Source organism: Trachemys scripta, chromosome 18 (assembly GCF_013100865.1).
Source record: "Trachemys scripta elegans isolate TJP31775 chromosome 18, CAS_Tse_1.0, whole genome shotgun sequence".
In the NCBI taxonomy this organism is placed as follows: Eukaryota; Metazoa; Chordata; order Testudines; family Emydidae; genus Trachemys; species Trachemys scripta.
Window position 1 is genome coordinate 3,886,992 of NC_048315.1, and position 24,881 is coordinate 3,911,872.

The following is a 24,881-nucleotide window of genomic DNA, read 5'->3' on the forward strand; positions in this document are numbered from 1 at the left end:
GAGAGACACGAGACCGTAAAGCAAGGCATGTGAAGAAAAAAATGTTTGAATGGATGTTCATGTGACTCTAGCAGAATATAGGGTAAATTTGTTTTGCATGTTATTCCTCTAAAGTGAGTAGAAGCATAGGCTGGAACAATTGCACTGTAATGATTTTGTGGTCTGTTTTTAAAAATGTGAAAGCTTTTATAAATTTTAAAAATGAAGTTTTCAAAAACAGCTTTATTAGGTCAGTTTTATTCTTGAATGTTAGGTCTGTAACACATTAGGTCACTATACTTTTCGGTTTTGATACTTTACCTTATGCTCTGTTTAGCAGGTCAACCCAAAGACCACAAATTGAGGGAATGATGGAGGATGTGAATAGTTCTGCTCCTCAGCAAAATAATTCAAAAGGTTTCTTCATGTATCGCAACATGGAGTTTATATTCTTCATGCTATCCAAAAATATGGTTGATACCAGATGTATACTAGAGAAATTTATTGTGAACGTAGATGGGGATGTGAGCTAATTCAGCTGTTCTGTATTAGGGGCCTTGTATTGGTGGAACGTTGAAAGATGTTTGGGTTCGAGGTAAACTTAGTACTTGGCATGGTTGGTCAACCTAAAGCCAGCACTGTGCAAAGTATTTCTTACAGGACATAAACTAGATATGACTTTTGACCAGATAGGAAAAATCTCCTTGTGAAACATTTAATCTACTCATCTGATTGGTGAAAAGGATTCCTCTGTCCTAGATTAAGGCTACCAACCTAGGATTAATAAAGTTAATCTGAAATAATTATTCTTACTAGCTATCTTATTTGGCTGCCAAAACACATCAAACACCCTTTTCTAGGAATAGTGGTTAAGGAAAAGCTACATAACTGCCTTGGTTTATGGAGAAAGCTCTAGTTTAAACAGTTAAACTAGGTTAAACAACAATAGGAAACAACGCAGGTGTACCTGTAAAAGGAAAATCTTGGTGTATTTTTCCCATCTTAAATCTTACTGTTGTGCTCTAGCACCACATCCAAACTTGTATCTAAAGTAGGGATACAAGTTATGAAGAAACTTGGAAAATAACTCATGTCACCAGTGTGAGCAAAAGTTGGTGCATATGAAGGATTAGAGCCTTAGTGTTGTCGAACAGCAGTGTGTAGGGGCAAGATCCAAGTATTAGATTATGCTGAAATGGTTAGAGTTTAAATACACTGGGGAAAGCATAATTAAAGATGACTCTTGATTGTGCTGTATTAATAAACAATATTGCCCCACAAAGATATAATGTAAAAATAATATTGTGACCTAGGGACCCCTCAGCACCAACTGGCAGAGGGAACCTCCTACCATAACTGACACAGGTCTGACACAGTCACTGCCCCAACTTGCTGTTGTCATAATCTGAATTTAAAAGGTGTTGTGTAAGGTGTTAGGTGCAAATTGGTAACATGCTAGTCGTTAATATTATTGTGTGATGTATGTATGGGCGATGCTGGAAATGCATTCCTAAAACGTGTTGACAGATAGTACCTAAGTCCAATCTGTTGTAGACAAAAGAAGTTTTGCGGACTTGACTATATCCAAAGTAAATTAAGCAAGGTGAGACCAAAGACAGTGAAAGCATGTTTACAAGCAAGGTAAAAAAAGCCATCAGGCGAGCAAGTGGGGGAATATGACCACTAATTTAAATAATATAGATTCTCTCCAAATAAATTGTCTGAACTCTAGAGCACAGACAGGTTGAAGTTTCATTTAAGACTTCAGTTTCAGATATATAGTTTTAAAAATTTAAACATTATGTGATATTTAGGGATGAACTTAGACAAAATTGGGAAATTCAGCTAGGTGTTTAAACTTTTGGATAGGTGTTCTATGGAGTGAGGGGCTTGAGTTAAGGTCAACGGGTTGTTGGAGGGGAGGGGATTGAAAATAGTACAGAGTTTGTAATCTTGATCCATTGCCACAGTTTCTCAGAAACAAGTAAATGAAATCCTTGGCCATACTGTATTAGTAGCCACAAGGGATACATGGGCTGCCTTCAGAGTGAGCAACTGGCAGAAGAAAAGAGTGGTCGTGCAAACTGCAAAAAACAGCTCAGTTTTCTCAAGTTCCTATGTACAAAAAATGTGTGCTTCTGATCCAATGCTCTCTGGCACCAGCCACCTCCCCAACTGTCTGAGGGGAGTGTCCAAATAACTGTGGCATTGCAGTGTTTACTTTGATTTTTAAGTGATATTAAACTAACCGCTTTTTATATTCCTCTTGCTTATTTGGAGAAGGAACAGTCACTATCATGGGACAACTAAAGGGCTTCCTATTTCTGAAGGGAACAATATCAGTTAAAAGAATATTGCTTCACAGGGAATTCTGGAAAATTTGCTCTTTAGTTCTGTGATGAATAAATAACTGGCATTAGCTGATTGTTGGATTCTGTCATGAGTTGCCATTTTTGTACAAAGAAAACTGCATAGTTTGAGTTGCTAATTCTGTGAAATCGTCAGTTCTAATTGTTCATATTTTTGCTCTATGGGTGGAATATCATGCACCAACCATTCTGTTTGCCAATGGAGAGTAGATATTAGAACTTGAGAAAACTTGCTATGTAACAGGGGAAGACAATTGAAATAGAATTTCAAGAGTTGAAGTGCAGTATGATCTGATGGCAGGCTCCTCAGTTGCCTAAACTCTCAACCTGATGACTGAAATATATAGTTGAGATCTTATGGAAAATCAGGTACATTACACTCCTGTGAAAGCACAAGAGAGGAATTACCGCCAGTGCCACAGCTTGTTATAAATTTCACTTGTTTAGTGTCTTCCACCCAAAGAACACAAAGCACTTTACAAACAATGAATTAGTTCTCATCATGCCTCTGTGAGGTGACATTGATCCCCTTTTATGGGTGGGGAAAAAAGAATTGTTGAAGGTTGCAGAGCAGATTGGTGAGGGCCAGGAATAGAACCTAGGTCTCCTGGCTCTCAGTACTCTTTCTTTAAGGATTTTCCCATTCTTCATCCGGAGGAGTGATGGAAATCAATTGGAATGCAAAAGTACTTTAATTAGCACAGATAGTTTGCAATTTAAGCATTGTGCTCCGAATTTTCTAAATGTTATTTGGTGTAACTGGAAGACTTCTAGAAGAAAATATGACTGGTTTAGTTGGAAGACTTTATTAAGAAGACACACAGCAAGAACCACTATCAAATTAAAGACAGCTTGTATTGTCATGAAATATTTTCAGTCATCTAAATAGAGAAAGAGAAAATATGTACGTTACGGTTTCCAACTTTCTAATCGCACAAAACGGAGCACTCTTGCCCTGCCCCACCTGTTTCCTGAGGCCCTGCCTCGTCTTGCTCCTTCTTTGAGGCCGTGCCTCTGTTCACTCCATTCCCCCCTCACTCGCTCACTCCCTCGCTCTCCCCCACCCTCACTAACTTTCACTGGGCTGGGGCAGGCGGTTGGGATGCGGGATGGAGGTGAGGGCTCCGGCTGGGGGTGCAGACTCTGGGGTGTGGCTGCGGATGAGGGGGTTGGAGTGCAGGAGGGGGCTTTGGGCTTGGGCCAAGGGGTTTGGCGTGCGAGAGGGGACTCAGGGCTGGGGCAAGGGATTGGGGTATGGGAGGGGATGTGCGCTTCAGCTGGGGTCAGGGATGAGGGGTATGGGGTGCAGGAGAGGGCTCAGTGCTGGGACAGGGGTTGGGATGCAGGCTCTGGGAGGGAGTTAGGGTGCAGGAGGGGGTTCTGACCTGGAGGATGTTTGGGGTGCGGGCTCCAGCCGAACGCCCGGTCGTAAACCGCATGTCTGGCAACCCTAATGTACGTGTTTAGCTGACTTAGTGTATTGCCTTCCTGGAAAAAACATTGTGGTTTGTAGAGGACACACATGCTCCAAGACAACAAAACAAACGGGAACTTCCTGTAATTTGATCTACTGCTGCTTCAGTATTGGTTGTTTGTTGGTGGGAGTTAGCCCTTAGTTGCAACAGACTCGATTAACTTTCCAAGAAACTTGCTTCAAGATGCAAACAAATCTGTAATGCTTTCAGTGTTCTGAGCTGGAGAAAAGAGCGTCTTGATTGTTCTTGCAAGTGAATAGAAATTACGATCCTTTTAGAAAACAAACTCCAGGAATTAGAATGCGAATACTACTTGACAGTAATTTGATGTGTTCTGCGCTCTTATGTAAGCTTTCATTTTTCAGTCTTGTAGTTCATGATATCAGCTGAAATGTCTGGGGTCTTTGAGGAATAGCTTTACTGTATTTTGTTCTCAAACACAGGAATACAAATTTTCACCAGTAAGCAATTCACCCCAAACTTGGTTTGGCTTTTAATGGTTAAAATGTGGTAAAATTTAGTAATTGGCAGTTTCAAACCAGCAATTACAAATTATTGTAATTAAAAAAACATAAGTAGTTGAGTATCTTATTTTTTTCTCATTTGTGTAATGCCTGTAGAATTTAGAAGTCCGAACCCATAAGAGGTTATGTACTGTACTTTTTGATTGTCGTACTTAGGCAAGTCAGCTCCCTTGGTCTGGGTCTGATCCAGTGCTCATTGAAGTCATTGGGAAGGCTTCCACTGACTGCAGTGGGCTTTGGATCCGGCTCTGACATAGCACATCAAAGCACAATTTTTAAATACTTTTTTCTTGCTGAGAGTTCAGTGTACCATCAAATGTTTACCAGTTGTCTGTGAACACCTGACAAATCACTTCATATTTTCATAGAAGTTCTTGACAGTTTGCTCAGATTCAAAATGTGTGAAGATTTTAATATAAGCACAGAAAAGTGACTAATTTCACAGCTGCTATTTTGCTGTATAGTGCCCCTTCTGACTTCTTTTGTCACTAGCATACGTAAAGGCAAACTGTGTATAATTCTGCTTCCGAATGTGCTTTAGCCTGTATGGTATGCTACGTCCCTCTCCTATTCAAAACCACCTCTTCCAACTAATTTAAAAAAAAAAAACCACCCCACTCTTATGTTAACTTGAGTTCTATTATATAGGGATTGAATGTATTATCCCACTTAAGAAGGAACCATAACTTTATTTTGTGTGTGCTTTTCTCCCTCTCACTTGTTACCTCCTCCTAGCTCCCTCTGACTCCTCATGCCTTCTGTCTACTGTTACCCAGTTAGAATGCAAACTCTGAGACAAGATCTGAGTTTTGACTGTATATAAATGCCATGGAACACATGTGGCGCTATAGCCATATGTTAGAAAATTGAAAATGAATCAATATAGAAATCTGAGTGCTGCAGCACACTGTTACCAATACATACAATTTGTGTTGGCTGTTGGTACAGATGAGCAGACTTTCTCTTAGGTTAAAAAAGAATCTTCAGTGCATAAAAAGTCCACGTTCTTATTTCCACACTAAAAAGCAGGAAAGGTTGCAGTCAGGCTTGTGAAGGGTACGCACAGTTTACAGTTGGGGGTTAGCTAATCAGCCTTTGAATAACTCTTACCCTATATTCAGACTGGGAGTCCCAGTTCCAAATGAGTTGGAAGAGGTCAGAAGCTCGGAAACTCTCACTTGGGCTGCCATATCAAATTGCAGCCTTGAGGTGAGATGCTTAACTCCATGTCTGGAGCATGCCTCATCCAGTGACTCATTGGGTAGATAATTTCCAGAAGTATACAAGGAGCCTGGATTAAGTACCCTGCAAGTCTGATAGTACATTTGGGTATCCAGTTTATTCCAGGCATTTGGCAAACTGATGTGTGATTCTTGATTGACCTTCATTTTTTCAAGTGGCAGGACAAATGCTTGTTTGGCCAAGGAGCAGGGAACCTTACTTTGAAATCCCTCTTACAGGGGATTGGCTGGCTCTGGAAAATCTTAAGCCGCCTTTTGCCTTGCCACTAGATCAAATTTGACCCAGGATGTTAAAAAAACAACAAATGCCATCTAATGTCTGGTTGGTTGGACTGGTGTCTAGTTGAAGAGGTGGCCAAATATGGGATGGACACCTAATTGGTCCTTTATTAATGTAGCGTTGGCTGAGGTACTGAATAGGTATGAAGGCTAAAGGGACAATATGTGAATGACGCTCACACTATTGCTCTCTTTGCCGTGCATTTTGTATGGCTAGAGATTCAGCCTTTGATTATTCTGGCAATCTTCATGAGAACTAATATACACTTTTAAAAGTAAAATCTTTAATGCTTGTTGTATGAAAACTTAGGAACATCAGTTATTGCACTAAAATTTAATGATTTTGAGTAAGGTCATTTCAGTTAATTGAAAATCTAATACTACATTTGGTTAGTGTAAGGGTTTTTTGTTTGGTTGGTTTTGTTTTGAAGGCCCTATCTTGTTATCTCCCTAAATGAGATTTATTGTGCTTTTCTTTCAGGAAATGTCCAACTCTGTCTTCTTGGTAATGGAGGTATGTGTTTGTGTATGTTTCTGTTTAACTGGATTTGAATTAGTCTTCATCTACAAAAGTGCTATAAAAATGGATTGACTATGCAGATATAGCTGCAATATACTTTGGCCGGCTGAAATTTATAAATCTGAAAGCTGGATCGTTAATTTCATATGCACTGTTAAAGACAACAATAATTGTATGTGTTCTATAAATTATGCAGTGTTTCTGTTCACAATACCATAATTCTTAATGGAATGTTTCCATTATACACCAGAATTAATAACTATGAATAATTAACAAAAATAATATTAAAGTCAAACAGATGCAAAAGATTTTCTAGATTTTATTAGGAAAAAACATATGAGAAATGAAAATTAACATCTAATGAATGGAGTGAACATTCAGACATCTACATTTTGAGTACCAGCCTCTCCTTTCTTTTCAACAGTATTGCAATGGTGGAGACTTGGCAGATTATTTACAAGGTATTTGATTACCATGTTTCTCTATTAGTGTACTGTTATGCTAAACATATTCTACAGTTGTAAAATTCATCAGTATTTCTTTTTTGCTTCTGATGTAAATATTTTTATATGTGTATTGGTGTAATATCTCTAATGTAATTTCATAAATGTTGACACTGAATGTGGTCATTGAATGTCCTGCTTTTCAAATTTCACTGTTACAATAAAGCAGCTAATGTTGAATATCTTAAGTGATTTCTGTTTTAAACAAACTCTAGATATGTTGCACCCAGTTTAATTAACTCAGTTTCCAAGTGTAAGGAGGTGCTTAAATCCTCCTCGAGGCACAATGAGGCTATGTTTTGGGGACTGACTTTCCTTTTTGGTCTATTTCTTAGCATTCGAGTCTCCCCAGAACAGAAAGCAATGGGAAAAACTGTTACAATCCTGTATATGAGGGCAATACAATTTACTGTTTCTGGTTAAGTAACAGGATATTTAAGTTATTTTGTGATGCCCAAGCACGTAGGAAATCAGAGAATTGAGCTCCTATATGGCTGAATTAGGAGAAAATGCTTTAAGATGGTGAAATTTACTATTAATGTTAGGTCAGGAGGTTATGGTTTTTTGGTTAGCAACATGGATCACTGTATAAACCCAACGAAATCCCATCAGTTGCTCCACTTTCTGATATAAAGTTACACTGTTTCTACTGTATAGTCTTTCCAGTGAAATTTCCCAATGAATTTAATAGTCAGCAGGTTTAAAACAAACAAAAGGAAGTACTTCTTCACAGAACACACAGTCAGCCTGTGGAACTCATTGCCAGAGGATGTTGTGATGGCCAAAACTATAACAGGGTTCAAAAAAGAATTAGATAAGTTCATGGAGGATAGGTCTGTCAATGGCTATTAGCCACGATGGACAGGGATGGTGTCCCTAGCCTCTGTTTGCCAGAAGCTGGAAATGAGCGACGGGGGATGGATCACTTGATGATTACCTGTTCTGTTCATTCCCTCTGGGGCACCTGGCACCGGCCACTGTAAGAAGACAGGATACTGAGCTAGATGGACCATTGATCTTAACCCAGTATGGCTGTATTTATGTTCAGTAGCTGTTCTTAAAACTAATGGAAGAAGTATTCCAACTACTATATTTGTTTTATTATAACACACCTCTCCAAGAATTTGGAAACCAAATTCTTATTTCTCCTTGCAGCTTCAGGTTTTGCATTTGTATCAAAGTTGTCCTTTAGCCATTATAAATGTTTCTTTTAATGCTAACTCTACCAAAAGCTAATAAAATAAGTGATCGATCTATAAGAGTTCTGTCCATGCACAGCTGGTCAAAGGCATGCCTTTGTCCTTATCCTGAAACAGTTGAATTTAAAACATTCCATTATTTGTAGAGCTGAAAGAAGAAAAGTTCTAATCTAACACTTTGGTAACATGGTGCAAATTTTTGTCAGATTATATTCTAAATCTGAGTCTGTGGTGCTGCTGACCTTGTTTTGATTCTTTCCACTCCCTTTTCTAGGAATTGCCTCTAGAAATTTGCTGAATTACTTGGATAATGAGGCTTTGTGAAAAAAGGCACTTTTGTTTTACTAGGGAGAGATTTCACCCTCCTGCGTGCCTCTGTCCAGGGTGATGACGCAAGTTTCAGAATCATAACATGAGTTCATTTTTTAAAAACTTCTTTAAAAAAGTCTTCTCTTTGGGGAGAAATAAATCATCCTTCCCTGGAAAGTTACTTTTTTTTTTTTATAATCCTTATCACATTCTTTATATCTTTCTGTGTGGAATGGATTTTTGTTTACTAACAGCTTCTGTTACTGCATCTGTGTATACTAAGGGCCTGATCTAGCTTCCATTGAAATCACTGGAAAGACTCCAATTGACTTCAAGGGGAGTTCGATCGGACCATAAGTTGAGGGTTTTTTTTTAAAAAGGTACATATTTTCTCATACTGCATGGTATGTTCCTGCACAAGTCATTTAACACCTTTCTAAAAGCTACACAAAAACTTTAGTTTATTTTCTTTGAAGCACGCTGTCGTATATGAAATTTTCAGCATAATTTAGCTGCTTGTATGGAATGTAAGTTAATTAAAAGAGAGAACAGATTTAGGGTTTACTATTGACAGCATGGTCTTGCACCCCTTTTATACTTGTGCAGTTCTAAGTAAACTGTTTTCCTGTTGCTTGCCTCCTGTAGTTCTATAGTTTTTAGATGGCTCAGAACAGCATTCTGCAGGGACGATGACAAGCTTTACAATCAAAATGCCACAAAGCTGAGTAGATTACTGTAAATACAGATAACTCAAAAATATCACTAGTACTAAAGCGGTGGAAATGCATATTGAATGTGTAATTGGGGATTATGCATTTATAGAAAAGCTTTAAAATACCATTGTTATTAATTGAATGCAGGAATGTGACTTGTTTGGCTTTCTTTCAGACTTTCAGTGCAGCTCGGTGGTGTTACATTTATTCTATTTTGCTCAAGATAAATACAGGTGGTGTTTACTTTCTCATGTGTTTAAATATATGTATTTTCAGCTAAAGGAACACTTAGTGAAGACACCATCCGAGTTTTCCTCCGGCAGATTGCAGCTGCTATGCGTATCCTGCATAGTAAGGGAATAATTCATAGGGATCTTAAACCACAGAACATCTTGTTGTCTTACGCAAGTCGTAGGAAGTCAAGCGTCAGTGGCATACGAATCAAAATAGGTAAATTCTTTTTTTACTTAAAAGATGAACTTCAAATACAGTGAAATCCACTCAATTGCGACTTTATAGTGCAGTAGAATGAAAGGTTCTGCCTTAAGAGTTAGCAGATGGGTCCCCAGGATTAAGAAACTTGAATTATAATGAACTTATAATGAACTTTTTGGTTAAATTTGATCAAACAGGTATCCTGAAGAAACAGTTATAAAATCATGCTGATTAATGGTTCTAATATTAAACTATTTTAATTGAGAGACCATGGATCTTTGGTTTGCTGTAGTTTTAAAAACTGGCTTAATTTTTAGCCCATTTCAGAATGCATGTGAATCAGCAGTTTGTTCATAATTCAGAATGTGCTTGTGGTGGGAGGACTCCTAAGACTTCTTTTTTAAAAGGTTCTAGATGTAGTTTTTGGTGCCTATTTGGTAGGAAGGGTTTGGCATTGTAATTGACATGGGATATGAACTGTTCTGTACTGACCTTACCCTGACTGAATTTCTGAAAATGTTCTATCTCGAGGAATTAGGGCAGTGAGTTTCCATTGAAACAGACATGTTGTATTTTATTTGTTTCTTTTATGATGCATTCTATTGTTGAAAATGAGGTATCTGTTTAGGATATAACCCATTCCAATAAATTCATTCCTGTCTTCTAATCAGTACAGAAAAGGCAAAATTCCTCCCCTTGCCACCATATTTGACAATTCTCCAACCTTCTTGTTTGTGCAGAAAGATTCAGGCATCTGAAATTTAAATTTCCAAACTTTTACCTGATGCGATTTTAATTAAGCAGACTGTGTATTCATCATTCTTAATGAACCATTTATATTTAGCTTCTGTCTTTAATCCTTTCCTGCTGACGCCAAACAGCGAACTCTGCAGCTGGAGAGTTGGCTGAGTAGCAATTTGTACAAATGATGCTGCTGCTATTTCTTGGCTTGCTGTTAGGGAGGCTGGTGCATTGTTCCTGTTTGCTTCTCTTCGAGTTTATACACAGCCTTCTGCTACTCCACTAAGCTGGCATTTTATGACAATACTGTACTTACTTTTCACTCTTAACTTGTGATTACAGTAGATAACGAAAGATAAATCCATTATACTGCATAGGTTTAAGCATTATTTTTCTTTTCAATGACACATGTGTTTCTTTAAACAGCTGATTTTGGTTTTGCTCGTTACCTGCATAGTAACATGATGGCTGCCACTTTGTGTGGGTCCCCTATGTATATGGTGAGTGACAGTATTTTAAACTCCATCCTGTATTTGATACATTGTTATCAAAGAAATAGGGTTTACCATTTGGAGACAGGCGAGTGCATGCTATTTAATGAGGATGGTGTTAAGAGGAGCATACAGTTTACCTTTCTACTATCTCTTCAGCGTATGCTGTTTTGAGGCCTGGAGGTCATAATTGTTAAAATGAGAGGGAATGAGGGGAAAACTGAACATTTCTTTAGCAGTGCGGCGAAGAAATATTCTGGTAAATTAAAATAGGCCATGGTATCTGTGTTGATATTATGGATTATGAGACATGTTGGTTCTTGCATACTTCTTGATGCACTAGAAACTAATCCGTAAGCTTGCATACTAGTTGCCTTTATACTTGTTGGCATTGTCTTCTGAAGTAGGGCATTGCCTGATTCCCAGTTTCTGTGGAATAAGAAGGGTCATGGAGTGGGAGAAAGCGAAAATGGCTAGAATGCAAACATTGGAAGAAGACTTGGAGTAAACAAACAATTATTTCAGTAGTTGGAATGAAAATGGCATTTATGTATTCTCTCTTCATACTCATAATTCCAGATAACAATTTCACTTTAATTGCCTTTTGTCTTTCTGAGGCAGTGTGGCCTAGTAGATAAAGTACTGCACTGGGACTCAGGAGACCTGAATTCTATTTTCGGCTCTCTCATTAGCCTGTGGGGTAACCTTGGAGAAGTCATTCCACCTATAGGTTCCTCAGTTTCCCCATCTGTACAGTGGCGGTGATGATACTACTTTCTTTGTAAAGCACTTGAGATGTGCTGATAAAAAAAGCACTGTATAAGAATGAGGTATTAATCATTTGGCATATCTCCATGCATACAAATTGCCTCCTTTTCCTATATTAACACCACCAAGATTTACTTTTTTTTTCCTCCAAGAATGCAGGTGTTCAGAGTTTAAAAAGTAAATAGTCTGGTGTCTGAAGTCATACAATGGGACAGACTAAAATGTTACATTTTATCTTATCAAAATATTGACCTTGTTGCAGTAAACTGGACATTCTATTACTGCAGTTTGATTTGTGGGCTGATCCTGCTGTCGTGAGATAAATATTAACGATTTGATTTGTACCATTGTGGCTGCCAGTTTTTCATAATTCCTTCTGTAACTTTCCCGTATTTTCTAGGCTCCTGAGGTTATTATGTCGCAACACTACGATGCCAAGGCAGATCTGTGGAGTATAGGAACTGTGATTTATCAGTGTCTTGTTGGGAAGCCACCTTTTCAGGTAAGATTTATTTTTCCCGCCTCTCATTTGATTGGTCATTTTCGGCTGACAGAAGCAGCTGTGGTACTGCCAGCCAGCCATGAGGATTAGGATTCATAATGTCATCTTTGTCTGTTGTTAATATTGCTTCAAGGACCAGGTGGCTGTGGATTCTCAGAAGAGAAGGGGGGTTCACACTCAGTCCTTTTGAGATCTGAATGTGTAGTCTGGGATGCATGTGCCTAAGGATGCTCGGTAAAGTCCGTTCTGAGCTCATATCTCCCTTATGATACTGTAAGCCTCTTTACACATATGCACTTGAATTGGCCAAGTCGCCTTTTTTGTGTGCATGTGCATAAACATGTGGGAAGGCAATTCTCACTGCTGAAATGAGTTTTTAAACAAATTCACATTTTTATTTGACAGGCCAATAGTCCTCAAGACTTGAGAATGTTTTATGAAAAAAACAGGAATCTGATTCCTAGGTATGTATATTTTGTAGAGTAATTTTATATCTATGGAAATCAAGTGATTTGGATGGTTACATCTCTTTTAAAATACAGTTATGATTTCCCAAAGTGGCTATATAAAGAAGGAACCACCTCACCCAAAACATCTGCTGTATGTGCCTGTCAAATCATATCTACTGACTTCAGTGACAAATATGTTTGTACTACTCCTGTTAATTCTGCAGAGCCAATACAACTGTGGGCGAGCGAGTTAGATTCTTCTGGTTGTAGTCTATCAGCAGAATTATTCATTAAGTTCCATTTGCAGAGTCTTTTACTGATGAACAAACCAGAAAGAGCACCCAGCTTGACTCTCAGATCTCCGCTTCAGTTTGCAGGGTTGACAGACAACAGTTGGGTTTTTTGTTTTTTTTAAAAAGCAGGTTTGGTGTATAAATCATGGAGACAAACAGGGACTATGTGCTGGTTTGGGAACTGTTTCAGAGCGTAACACTTTGTGAAGTTCTTGGCTTTATTTTGTTTTTCATTTGTTTTTGTAGTCTGACCTGTGGCATCGAAATGCCAAATCAAAGGGTGTCTCCCCACTTCTACTAACCTACAATAAGGCACTTATTAGCTACTGGTGTATATTTGACAGCCTTCCAGAGATCAAGACAAAGAGTTCCAAAAGTAACTAGTGATTTTTGGGTGCCTCAGTTCTTGGGTGCCCAACTGAAGACGTATAAAGGGGCCTGTTTTTCTGAAAGTTTGGAGCACTACCCCCTTTCAAGTGCCTCAAGTTGGGCTCTCAAGGTGAGGTGCCCTAAATCACTAGTCATTTCTGAAAAACATGGCCTAACTGTATAGTTCTCATCCAAAGACTTCTAAAGGCAGAGCCTCTCCCAAATCTATATTTGCAGGGGGAGTCTCTTCACAAGTCTGGTTGTGGAATCGAAAACTCCACTCAGAAATCTGAATAATCAGGAGAATATCGGGGAGAGGGGAATGGGTTTACCTTGATAAATTGAAATTAGAAGTCTTAGTTGGTTTACTCCAGGCTTATCAAGTATGAATTCCCCTTATGTCTGGCTTTAATTGCTGACCAGCTGAGTTCTTTGTTCTCGGGCCACTGTTTCCCTCTTGACAATTGTATGAGTTAGCCACCCCACTTTCCTTTCCTTTGTGATGCCTGGACCCAGTAGGAATTGACATTTAATGTTGCTATGTTGACTTGGGAGTAATGTAATGCCTGTGGCACATATTCTACCATCCTTTCACTGCCCACGCTGAGTCCAAATGTGTGTCCTGTGTAAGACAGTCAAGCATTTATTGTGAAGATGCAGTATTGTTCCAGGATGTTAGTTTCCTGGGTAGGAATGTAATATTAATAGAAATTAATGCATATTTGATTCTCTTTCTCTTTGTATACAGTATTCCTAGGGAAACATCAGCATATCTGGCTGACCTGCTGTTGGGTTTACTTCAGAGAAACCAAAAAGATAGAATGGACTTTGGTATGTAATTTTTTCGTAAACATGTCCAGGGGCTTTTTACTTTCTCTGTTAACCCTGTTGTTTATGTACAGATTCAGTATAATTTTCCAGTCATCTAATTTAATTGGGTGTAGACACAGGTGAAATTTTTTCCCCCTCACTCATCTCAGTGGACATAGGATACTCATCCACAAATCATTAGATAATTAACATCACAGTCACCTAGCAGGAATGTCTTCATGTCTATATGAAAACAAATCAAATAAATCTATATCTGTGACTTTGATTGTGTTGTTTTAAAGACCAGTTATTAAATGGAGATTGGTGTCACTGATCACTTTCAACTGTGGTCTTTTTCTCCAGTCTTAATTTGTTGCAGTCAAGGGAAAAGTGGCAGTAGATAGAAAACAAACATCTGAGAGTGGGCAACTTCTGTTTTTAAATTGCTTCTTGCTGCTTGCTTCAGTGTTGGGTACGTGCCCAAGAACAGTTGGTGTGGAGCAGCCAGTCATATTTTATTAGGTGGTAAACAACTACTTATACTCTGCTTACGTAATCCTTGATTATTTCTAAGAAATGGAATTTCATAAATAGTCATTCTAAACATGAACAAACCTTATGCAACCTGCAAGCATTTAAATGTTAATAATTAAAGAAAAGCATTGAAATAGTGAGCTGGTGTACTATTTATAGCATTTCTTTTCTAATGTCTAGTTGTCATCTGTAATTGTTGGGGAATGTTTCCAACTAAACCCTTGTTCTGCCAGGCCAGATTTCTATCTCTCGCTGACCAGCTGTCACATGGTAGCTGTGTGCAGAGGAGCTGTGTTTTTCTGTCTGGTTTGGTTTGCATACTGTTTTCGAATGGATACAGCTGTCTTCATTGTGAGATACCTTAAATTTCATGTTACAGTGATTTATAATTTGTTTTTTAAGTGCTCGTTTGGCTTTAGATTTGCTGAAAACATTTTCCATACCACGTTGATTAGAGAAATACAGCTTCCACAAAATTGGATTCTCCCTTTGCTTTCCCATGTAAAGCATATACATGATGCTGTATGTCAACACATCTCTGTTTTAACAGTGGTATATAGATCGTGTCTGGTTTGAGCTCACACCTATATGATCTGTGTGTATATGTAGAAGGGGCATGAAGGACTGATGTAACACTAGCTTTGTTCGTATTCGGCAGAGAATGAGTTCAAGTATCTATTATGCCTGGGATGATTTGTTTACAGATTTCTATATTTTTCTTATGCTCAGAATTAATGCTAGTAGAGAATTACCAATGACTGGTAAAGCATAGGAAGAGCAGAAAATAATCCAGTCAGAAATGTAATAGACATGGCTGTGAGCTTGTAAAATCTGAATGCTTTATGTGCTGCTTGCTCCCTACACAATAAATACAACTTTGTGGATTCTGCTTGTGGAACAGTACCATGACAACTTAACTGCCCGTGCAAGCTTAGGCATTGTATATCATTTATGCAAATATAGAAATTGAGTCACAATTTGGCCTGTGTTGTTCCTGTGTATATGCAATGAGGAGGCTGGGGAGGCGAATATTCACAATAGGCTTTTGAATTCTTCACTAGATTCTTAAGGCTTTCTTTATATAAGAATATTTTTAATTCTTGCTGTGTTCCACTGTTGGAGTTCTTGCAGGATATCTCAAAAAACAAAAATGCATTTTACCTAATTCAGACCAAAAAATTAATAACAGAATAGCTAAGTTCCTGATCCTGCAGTTTTTTACTACAGTGATTAGTCTTGTTGAAATCAGTAACAGTATTTATAGTTAGTGCTGCACCTAGTAGGAAGTTTTGCAGAATCTGGCCCTTAGCAAAATCTGGATAAAATACCACATACTATATTGACTGTTTCAGAAGAAGTTGATTTGTAAATTTACATGGATTAAGAGAGAAGTCAACACATCACAAATGCTGATTTTTATTATACCAATAAGTAACAATGCACAACTAATCTACAGTACAAAGTTATAAATCTTCTTCCCAATCAGATATTCTGATACAGATGAGTTATTGAATTGATTAATGAAATGCAACCAGTACTAGCCAAAGTGAGCATATAACTTAGCTGTCACCTAACGCCTTACTTTTGATTTGGGTTTTTGGGGGGCCATCTGATATCAGATAGGGAAGCCCTGTTGTAGTGGGTGCTTCACTTGACTTTTCAGCACTGCCATCTGGGAATAGTGGCTGGCAGTGATTGCTGAAACACATTTGGGGGACCTGGAACATGGAGCTGTTCCCCCGGTGCTGTTAAAGGAGCATTGAACTGTTTGTGGTGAGAGTCCCATGTCTCCCTTTGCTGCAGGGGTGAGGTCTTTCTCAGCTCACTGACAGCCAAGAAAGGACTTTAAAGGGGGGGTGCATTAAATATGGTAGGAATGATTAATAAATGAATGAAGAGTGATCATTTGAATTGCTTGTGTTTTGCTAAAATATAAACAGCATTTGAAATCCTGCCTATCACAGCAGAACAGATTGGAACAGCAGGTGTTGTACCCAACTTCAGGAACACCTCATCCTCAGATAAAGTTAATCATTAGATTGCCAGTATTAAGCAACTATGCTCACTTCCTCCTATTGGGCTTTTGAAGAAAGTGCTGCTGCAGAAAGAGAGACTTGCTTAAGTCTAATGAGCAGCATTGTTGTGTTTTTCCTTCTTAATTGTTCTAAGCAAATTGTAAGCTCACAAAGATCTAGGACTGTCTTGCTTAGTTGATTCATTTTCCCTGTCTAATTAGCTGCCCGTCTCTTCTGGAACTATAAAGTGCTACCAAACTAGATGTGCCAAAGCAATTAAACATATCTCGATGTACCCAGTTACTAATGACACATTCAAATATTTCTGTTGTTGAAGCAATAACCAATGAATTGCTTAAGTTCATTGCACAAATTGTTGAGAAAAATTAAGTTAATTCCCCTTTAAACTGAGAAACCAGCTACAGAGGCAGCGTGCTCTGCCCCTTGGGGAGTGGAAGGGAGAATGCCTCATGCTGTTATGCAGTAGCACTGATGAGTTCAAAATTAATTTGATTCAGTCGCTGGCCACAACATGAGGGTTTGCAAAAGGGGGAGCACTAAGTGATGCCAAAGGTAAGGGAGCTTCCCATTCTGATAAGCAACACGGAGCTGAATTATTGTAGGGTTACTGAATGCCATCTGCTAGTGACTGACTGTGCAAACATTGCCCATTTGTACATATCGGTTATTTATGACTAGGGTTACCATATTGCAGTCCTGGAAAAAGAGGACGCTCCAAGGGGCCCCGGCCCTACCCCAACTCCGCCCCTTCCCTGCCCTGACTCCGCCCCAACTCCGACCCTTCCCCAAAGTCCCAGCCCCAACTTGCCCCCTCCCCTGCTTCCCGCGAATCAAATGTTCGCAGGATGCCTGAAGCAGGCAGGCAGCAGGTAAGCTGGGGCGGCAGTGGAGTGGTGGAGCGCGAGGAGGCGCGGCCCAGTCCGGCCCCCCCGGCCAAGCGGCTCCCTCCAGCGGCCGGCCAAGAGGCTCTGGCCCGGTGGCTCCAGCCTGGCTCGGCTCGGGCCCTGGGGCACCGGCCCCGGTTCCGGCTGAGCGGCTTCGGCCCGGCCCCAGCCGAGCATCCCCGGCACTAGCGATTCCAGCTCGGCTCCAGCCCAGCCCCAGCCCTGGCAGAGCGGCGCCAGCCGGCGGCCAAGCACCCCCAGCCCCGGTCGCTCCAGCCTGGCTCGGGCCCCGGTTCCAGCCGAGCGGCTCTGGCCCAGCCCTGGCCGAGCGATGCCGGCCAGCGGCCGAGCATCCCCCAGTCCCAGCGGCTCCGGCCTGGCTCAGTTCGGGCTCCGGTTCCAGCCGAACGGCTCCGGCCTGGCCCTGGCCGGCAGCCGAGCACCCCCAGCCCCGGTCCCCGCGGCTTCGACCCGGCTCGGCTCGGGCTCTGGTTCCGGCTGAGCAGTGCCGGCCGGCGGCAGCATCCGAGCTCGCAGCCGCCTCCTCCCGGGCTCCAGCTGCTGCTGTGCTGGGGAGAGCGGCGGGAGCCGGGAAAGTTGGAGCCCGAGGAGGAGGCGGTCCCCTTACCATGCCTCCCTATTTTCCCGGACATGTCCCACTTTTTGGAAATTCCTTCTGGACGGGGATTTGAGGACCAAAAATCCGGACGTGTCCGGAAAAATTCGGACGTATGGTAACCCTATTTATGAGTCATAAAATGTCCCTTAAAAATCCAATCTGATTCTCGTGCAAGCCACTTCTTTAAAGCTATTGACTGTATTTCCTTTCCAAGTGTAATAGCAACAAATAACCTGGAAGATTTTAATCTTTTATAAGCTTTTCAGCCTCTGGATGTGAAGTATTGATTCTGTGGAAGGGTAACCACTTATTTCCTTGTATGCTATAATGCAGATTCTAATATGGTTTGTAGGTTGACGCACATTTGTTCTCACCTTTTGTTTTGCAGAAGCGTTCTTCAACCACCCTTTCCTTGATCAGGTTTCAACAGTCAAAAAGTGTAAGTAGTTGCATTTTTCCACTTATTCTCATCAGTGAGGCATATTAGAAAAAAATTATACTATTGAGTAGCATATTCTTTCTGAAACATCTTCCACAGATCAGCAGTCATGCTCCAGTGTTAGTTTAAAAAAAAACTGTGAAATCTTTGAGTGTCATGTTTGGTTGAAATGTAGTTGCCATTTATGCATTTCTTAAGCATTTCAGCTGGTCTTAAGTAGCATTGTGTGAATGCATTTTCCAAGGACATGCTGTGTACTTAAAGCTCTGGAAGTGTTTATAAATTAAAGCCAGCAGTGAGGAAATCATTGCATTGTGTCAGTTCAATTGTTTGAAAATTCATCTCAAATCTCAATCCTCTCTTCTTCCTCCAGCTTGCCCTGTGCCAGTGCCCACATATGCAGGCTCAATATCTGGCAGCTCCTGTGGTAGTTCTCCTTGTCGTTTTGCTTCTCCTCCTGTAAGTTCTCTGTTTTGCTTCAAGAATAACCCTTGTCAAAAACATATTCCTCCGTTTGCTGTTATATGCGGGCAGAAATTGTCAAATCTCCTCTAACTTGTTTTTTAATTTTAGCTCTGATCATCTAAACAGTTACCTTAAAAAAAAAGGCAGAGCAAACAGTATGGCTGTCTTTTAGTGCAGCAGTTTTATAAAGGTTTTCAATCCTTTCCCATTCTTCATGCTTTTTTATAAAAGACTGTGCCAGATCATTAGTTGTGCTGGTGTGAATGCCAACACAGTGAATGAGCTTCCCAGGTAATCCTTGGAGAGCCTCTTTCTGGGCTCTTACTAGGTCCATGAAGAATGATGATCGAATGAATAACTTCAGAGTCAGTACCCATTACCTATCTGAATGTGAAATTGTCCGTCTGAAATGACACCTAAGTTGGCTTCAATATATCTTTCAAAAAAGGTTTTCTTTACATACATATTTAATAAGGTTCCTTGCCATCTGAAAAGGGTCTCACAATTCAAATTAAAATTAGTATTTTTAAAAGACTTTGGAGAATTTTTATAATTTAAATGCATATATTTTTCACCTTTACTTTTGTTCCCTATATTCTTTCCAGCTAGCTAAACGCAGGGTAGCATTCACCTTATTGTATTGTGAGCCTGCCCTCTAAAGGGAGATCCTGCATCATGAACCATTTGGACTTACGATTCTCACTTTTTCTTCAGTCCTTGCCAGACATGCAGCATATTCAAGAAGACAACTTGTCTTCCCCACCATTGGGTCCTCCTAACTATCTTCAGGTATCCAAAGATTCTGCCAGCACCAGTAGCAAGAACTCTTCTTGTGACACAGATGATTTTGTTCTGGTTCCACACAACATCTCTTCAGATCACTCATGTAAGAATCTTCTTTATTTTGATGCTTAAGAACACTTTTCACACTCTTTTTTTAAAAATATTTTTGTATCCTATTGTTGGTTGCTCTTATTTTCTCCAAACCTATTTTAATTTATATTGGGAGCTTGTATCTTGATATTTTATTGTGCTTTCTTTCCAACAAATACCCTTCTGTTTATTGGTGAATGTATTTCATCATTTGTGAAAGAGTGAGGATTGGGGGTGCACCAGAGGTAGTAGGGTTAGTTTCTGTGTACATACCCCAGCATCCTAGCTTTTATTCTGTGCTGCTTATCAGAGTGCCTAAGGGCAATGATGGTATGTGGTTGAAATCAGGGTCCTTTAATTCACAGAGAATTCTGATTTATTAACACTGGAAAAAAAAAAAGCCCATTGTGAATAAGGGATGCATAGAATCATTAAGTGTCCTAGCAGTTGAGGGTGGACATGCTGTAGCATGTGACTCATAGACCAGCTAAACATTGCCAGTCAAGCTTATAAGGTTCAGTTTCTTGCCTTTCTTCCGTCTGCAGCAACTTACTGTCTCAAGCTAAGAAACAACGAAAGACTAGACTTCACAACCATACAGTTTCACACAAGGCTTATAGTGTACATTGTGTTTCATGGTACTCAGTGTTTTCATTTTTGTTAAACTTGCATAATGGCAACATAAGCCATGGATGTTTAGTGTTTTTGTTTTAATCACCTGCTTTCCCCATGCCACTGCAAATGTCTCCGTTTTTAAAAAATGTTGTGCAGTATCTTTGGGTCAGTTAAGTTATTTTGTGTTCCAAGGAGTTTCTGGAGATCAGTGGTGTAGGTTTCGCAGTGCTCATATGCTATACCGTAACTAGTTATACTTTTCCTTAAATATTAGGATAATTTGGGAATAAAATCTTTCTGATATTACTTTTCAAAACCAGTCTGTTACAGAACCACTTTCTGTGTAATAACTTAAGTTTGGGTTAGATTTGGGATATCTTTTGTGAAATCATCTGTGAAGCAGTTCATATTATTTTGTTGCTAATATGGCAATAAAGTTTTTCTTAGTTTGCATGTATGTAAAGTATAATAGATATTAAAAGGATTACATATAAGCAAGAATATTGAAGATACATCTTCAGGCCTTGACTAAATTATGTTGGTTTCAATATGTTCTCTGCCTTTTTCTGTAGATGATATGCCATTGGGAGCAGCTGGCAGACGGGCTTCAAGCGACTTCATGATGTGTGGAGGGTATATGTGCTGGGTTTTATCGAACTAAGTTTCATAGTCTAAAACCGATGTTGTAGCACAGCTTTACAGTTGTTGGATTTTACATTGCTAAATGTGGACTTTCCACTGGAAGATGAATATGCCCAGTAGAACACAGTGTGACTATTTAAATAGCTCGAAATCAGCAAGTTCTACAGAGAACTAAATGTTGTTGTTTTTTTCTTTTTACAGATAGTTCTTCATAGTCTGTGACAGTGTTTGTGGCTTCTTGTTTTAACAGGCAGTCACCATTAACCATTTCTGGAAGCTCAGGAACTTTACAGAAACCATCCTCAAGCTCCACCCGAAGTAGTTCTTCTGGTTCAGCTAACAGGTATGTTATTGAGTTGCTCTCCCATCTTTTTAATGATTTCTCTGTTGCTGTAGAGTTTGTTTTTTACTTCTGTTGCTTACTGGAAACTCATTTAGGATAGTGCTACTATCTAAGATCTTTCTTTAGTATTTGCTGTTAACTGTTTTAGCGGTAGAAGGTTGCTCAGTTAGCTTCTGGCTCAGATGCAGCCAATTAAGTTCCTTGAGGAAAGAAAGAATTTGTGTTTGGCTTTTTGATTAATTCTGAATGTCCCCAGCAGCAGTAGGTGCCCAGGCACAGCCCTCCAGAGAAGGGGTCTACGTGTCTGATTAGCATTACGTAGTAAACCACACCGATCTCCAGTTAGGGATACAGGACATTAAAAGCAGCTATTGAGCTATAAAAAGGGAGGCTGTTGCAGTTACATGTTGATAAACTGGTACACTGATGTGTGCAGTGTTGGTCCCAGGATATGAGAGACACAAGGTGGGTGAGGTAATATATTTTATTGGACCAACTTCTGGTGGTGAAAGGGACAAGCTTTTGAGCTACACAGACGTGAGGAAGAACTCTGTAGCTTGAAAGCTTGTCTCTTTCACCAACAGAAGTTGGTCCAATAAAAGGTATTACTTCATCCACCTTGTGTCTCTGGTACGCTGATAGCCATTGGCTTTTCAGACATACTAGAGTACATTAGAGTTTTTAATTGTTAGTGATCCACCAACATCCTTCAGTACCTTGGAAATCTGTGTTGATTAGCTAACTGTAAGGAGAAGATGGTTTACAATCCCTTTTTCTGTATGTGGAATTCTGCTTTGCAATATACCTGACTTAAATGTTCAAAACACTTCCCTCCGACTGTAACTGAAGACAAAGTTCTGGGTACAGCTTGTCAGATGATGTTGACAAACGGCAATTAATTTTTGTTTTTAACTTGGTAACATTTGGAAAACATCATGTGTACCCATGCTTCTATTAGTATCTAAACAGGAGAATTAAATTTGTCATTTGATGAAATAATGCATTTCATAACCCAATTTTTGATACAAGAGAAAAAGTGGATGATTATCCAAATAGTGACTGCAGATATTGACTGTTTCCTTGGCTTATGCTAATGTTACAGGAAGATGATACTGCATTTTTGGGGCGGGGGGGGGTTAGAAATGCTTGTCATAAGAAGAGAAGTTTATCACTTTGTGCTGATCACAAAGCAGTTTGCAAAATTTGCTAACATATGGGCTGTTAAATATAAAAGGTGGAGCTTCTATCTATTAAGGGCAGAGAAACAGAATAGCTGATTTTTTTAATGACTTTTAGGTCTGAGTTGCCTTGTATGCAAAATATTGTAAGTATATTCTAAAAGCCTCTTTATACTCTAAATTAAAGTCAAAGTTAATGTTAATTGAAATTATGAAAAGTATTTTAGGTGCATTTCCACATTGGTAATGTCAGAGAGCCACTTATTTGTGCTGGCTAGCAACAGGTGTTTGGTATTCCAACTATAGGTTTTTTAATTACTGCTTGATCAAATTTTGAATGACTAGGTCTAGTTACTATAGGTGACCTGGTATCAGGTGACCTAACAGCAAAACTGGTTAAGAATATTGAGCTGCTTTGGATGTAGTTTGTTGAAAAAGTAGTGTGGGTATATGACTGATGGTTATGATATTCTGGTTTTATACAGTTCAAACTACAAGGCGATTTTGTTTTTCAAGCTGGGAAATATTCGTTTAAAGTTAATTACGAATTTTTCACCAAGTATAATTAAGTCCTATGGAGAAATGATTTTTTTTTTTCCTGATTGACTGGTTAAATTAATTTTACTAAACTGTGTAACTGTATGAATCATACCGAGGGTTGGACTTTGGGTGTAGGCTTCCACTGCCCTCCCAAGAATAGCTGTATGTTTCTTCAATGAAACAACGAGCAGGGAAATAGGTCACAACGTTGACTTTAAATTACTTAGTAGTTAATATTCAGGAGATGAAAAACGGTCAGCTCACTTTTTTTAGGGCGAAATGAACTTGCTGTACAAAGTCCAAGTAAATGAGCTTTGCACATAACAAAGAGGGAGTGAGGTCAGGTGGGGAGAGAACTTCACCCAACCCAACAGCATGACCTGAAGTGTCTGCATAGCCACCACCCCCTGCTACTGCTACAGATATAGTAACTGCTGCTCCCCCTGCGCTTGGAATTTAGACGTGGGGCATCTGCTTCTTGGCATTCCCCCATCATGCTACTGGATGCCTTTGTATAGATTCTGTGTACAGCCTGCCCGCTATGCATGGAAGCTTTAGGCCCTTACATTCAGCGTGTGGCCCTTAAAGCTGTGGTTTCATTACTGTCTTTTGGCAGATTCACCACTGCGGCAGATGAGGTGCAGAATATCTTAATTGTTGCAAAGCTGAGAAACTTCTATAAATATGAGCTGGAGTTCTGCAGCCCAATGAGACTGCCAGAAAACTGTTGACAGAGTATTATCTGCTCAAATGTGCTCACAATGACTCCTGAATTAACAACAGTTTCTAGGCAAGAAGAGGCACTGCTTTCTATCATTAAGGAAGCACCATCCCCAGCGGAGTTGTAGATCATGTTATATTAGGAGATATTGTCACAACAGTTTTATCCATTTGTTTTGCCTCACTGTGTTAGACTGGGCTTGTCTTCACTACTCGCCTGGATTGGCGGGTAGAAATCGATCTCTCGGGGATCGAATTATCGCATCTCGTTGGGACGCGACAATCGATCCCCGAATCGATGCGCATACTCCACCAGCTCAGGTACTCCCCCGTCGACGGGGGAGCCGTGGCGGTCGATTTGCCGCCATCCTCACAGCTGGGTAAGTCGGCTCGGATACGTTGAATTCAGCTACGCTATTCGCGAAGCTGAATTTGCGTATCTTAAATTGATTTCCCCCCCCTTCCCCCAGTGTAGATCTAGCCTCTGAGTAAAGCAAGTCATGAGATCCTTAAAAGGTTTAGTGAATGGGAATTCAGTGCTGTATAAGGAAGCAGTATTTCATATAATGGAATGGCAAAGTAATGAATGCAGCTGTTTCAAAATAATATCAAGAATCCAGATTTCAATAGAACCAAAGCCAGGCAGTGGTTGCGGTGACTGCTCATTTCCTTCAGCTTTAGCAAGGTGGGTAGGAAAAATTGTTGCTTTTTGTCTACTTCTGTCTGCCGCTTCCTTCCCCTGAGAGAGTGAATTTCTTTCTGAATAATAGATGACTTGGAACTTCTGCCTGCTTGTGTCTCTCCGCTTTCTGTTATGCTGACTGGCTGCTCCACTGTTCTATCACTGAGTGTTTCTTCCAGTGGTTTTCTGCAGCTCCTTGAAGGAGAATCTCATTAGACCAGAACATGCATGGTGGAATAGCTCAAATCTAGCTGGAGGGAGGGAACAGAAGGTTCATCTGGAAGATGAAAATAGTTCTAAATTCTTTTGAAATCAACTACTTCAGGAGGACCCTGGCTGTCT

General features: G+C 39.8%; 1 protein-coding gene across 2 annotated transcripts in view; it reads left to right on the forward strand.

Annotated features, from left to right (window-relative positions):
- The window catches only part of ULK2 (unc-51 like autophagy activating kinase 2), a 57,955-nt gene that overhangs the window by 15,102 nt on the left and 17,972 nt on the right, over positions 1 to 24,881 (forward strand). For both annotated transcript variants that reach the window (XM_034752979.1, XM_034752980.1), the window contains 12 exons: positions 6,349 to 6,381; positions 6,812 to 6,848; positions 9,388 to 9,561; positions 10,714 to 10,787; positions 11,947 to 12,048; positions 12,454 to 12,512; positions 13,908 to 13,990; positions 18,431 to 18,481; positions 18,855 to 18,940; positions 19,661 to 19,832; positions 21,007 to 21,067; positions 21,327 to 21,419. In XM_034752979.1, coding sequence (XP_034608870.1) covers positions 6,349 to 6,381; positions 6,812 to 6,848; positions 9,388 to 9,561; positions 10,714 to 10,787; positions 11,947 to 12,048; positions 12,454 to 12,512; positions 13,908 to 13,990; positions 18,431 to 18,481; positions 18,855 to 18,940; positions 19,661 to 19,832; positions 21,007 to 21,067; positions 21,327 to 21,419 — 1,025 coding nt within the window. The remainder of the gene's footprint in view (positions 1 to 6,348; positions 6,382 to 6,811; positions 6,849 to 9,387; positions 9,562 to 10,713; positions 10,788 to 11,946; positions 12,049 to 12,453; positions 12,513 to 13,907; positions 13,991 to 18,430; positions 18,482 to 18,854; positions 18,941 to 19,660; positions 19,833 to 21,006; positions 21,068 to 21,326; positions 21,420 to 24,881) is intronic.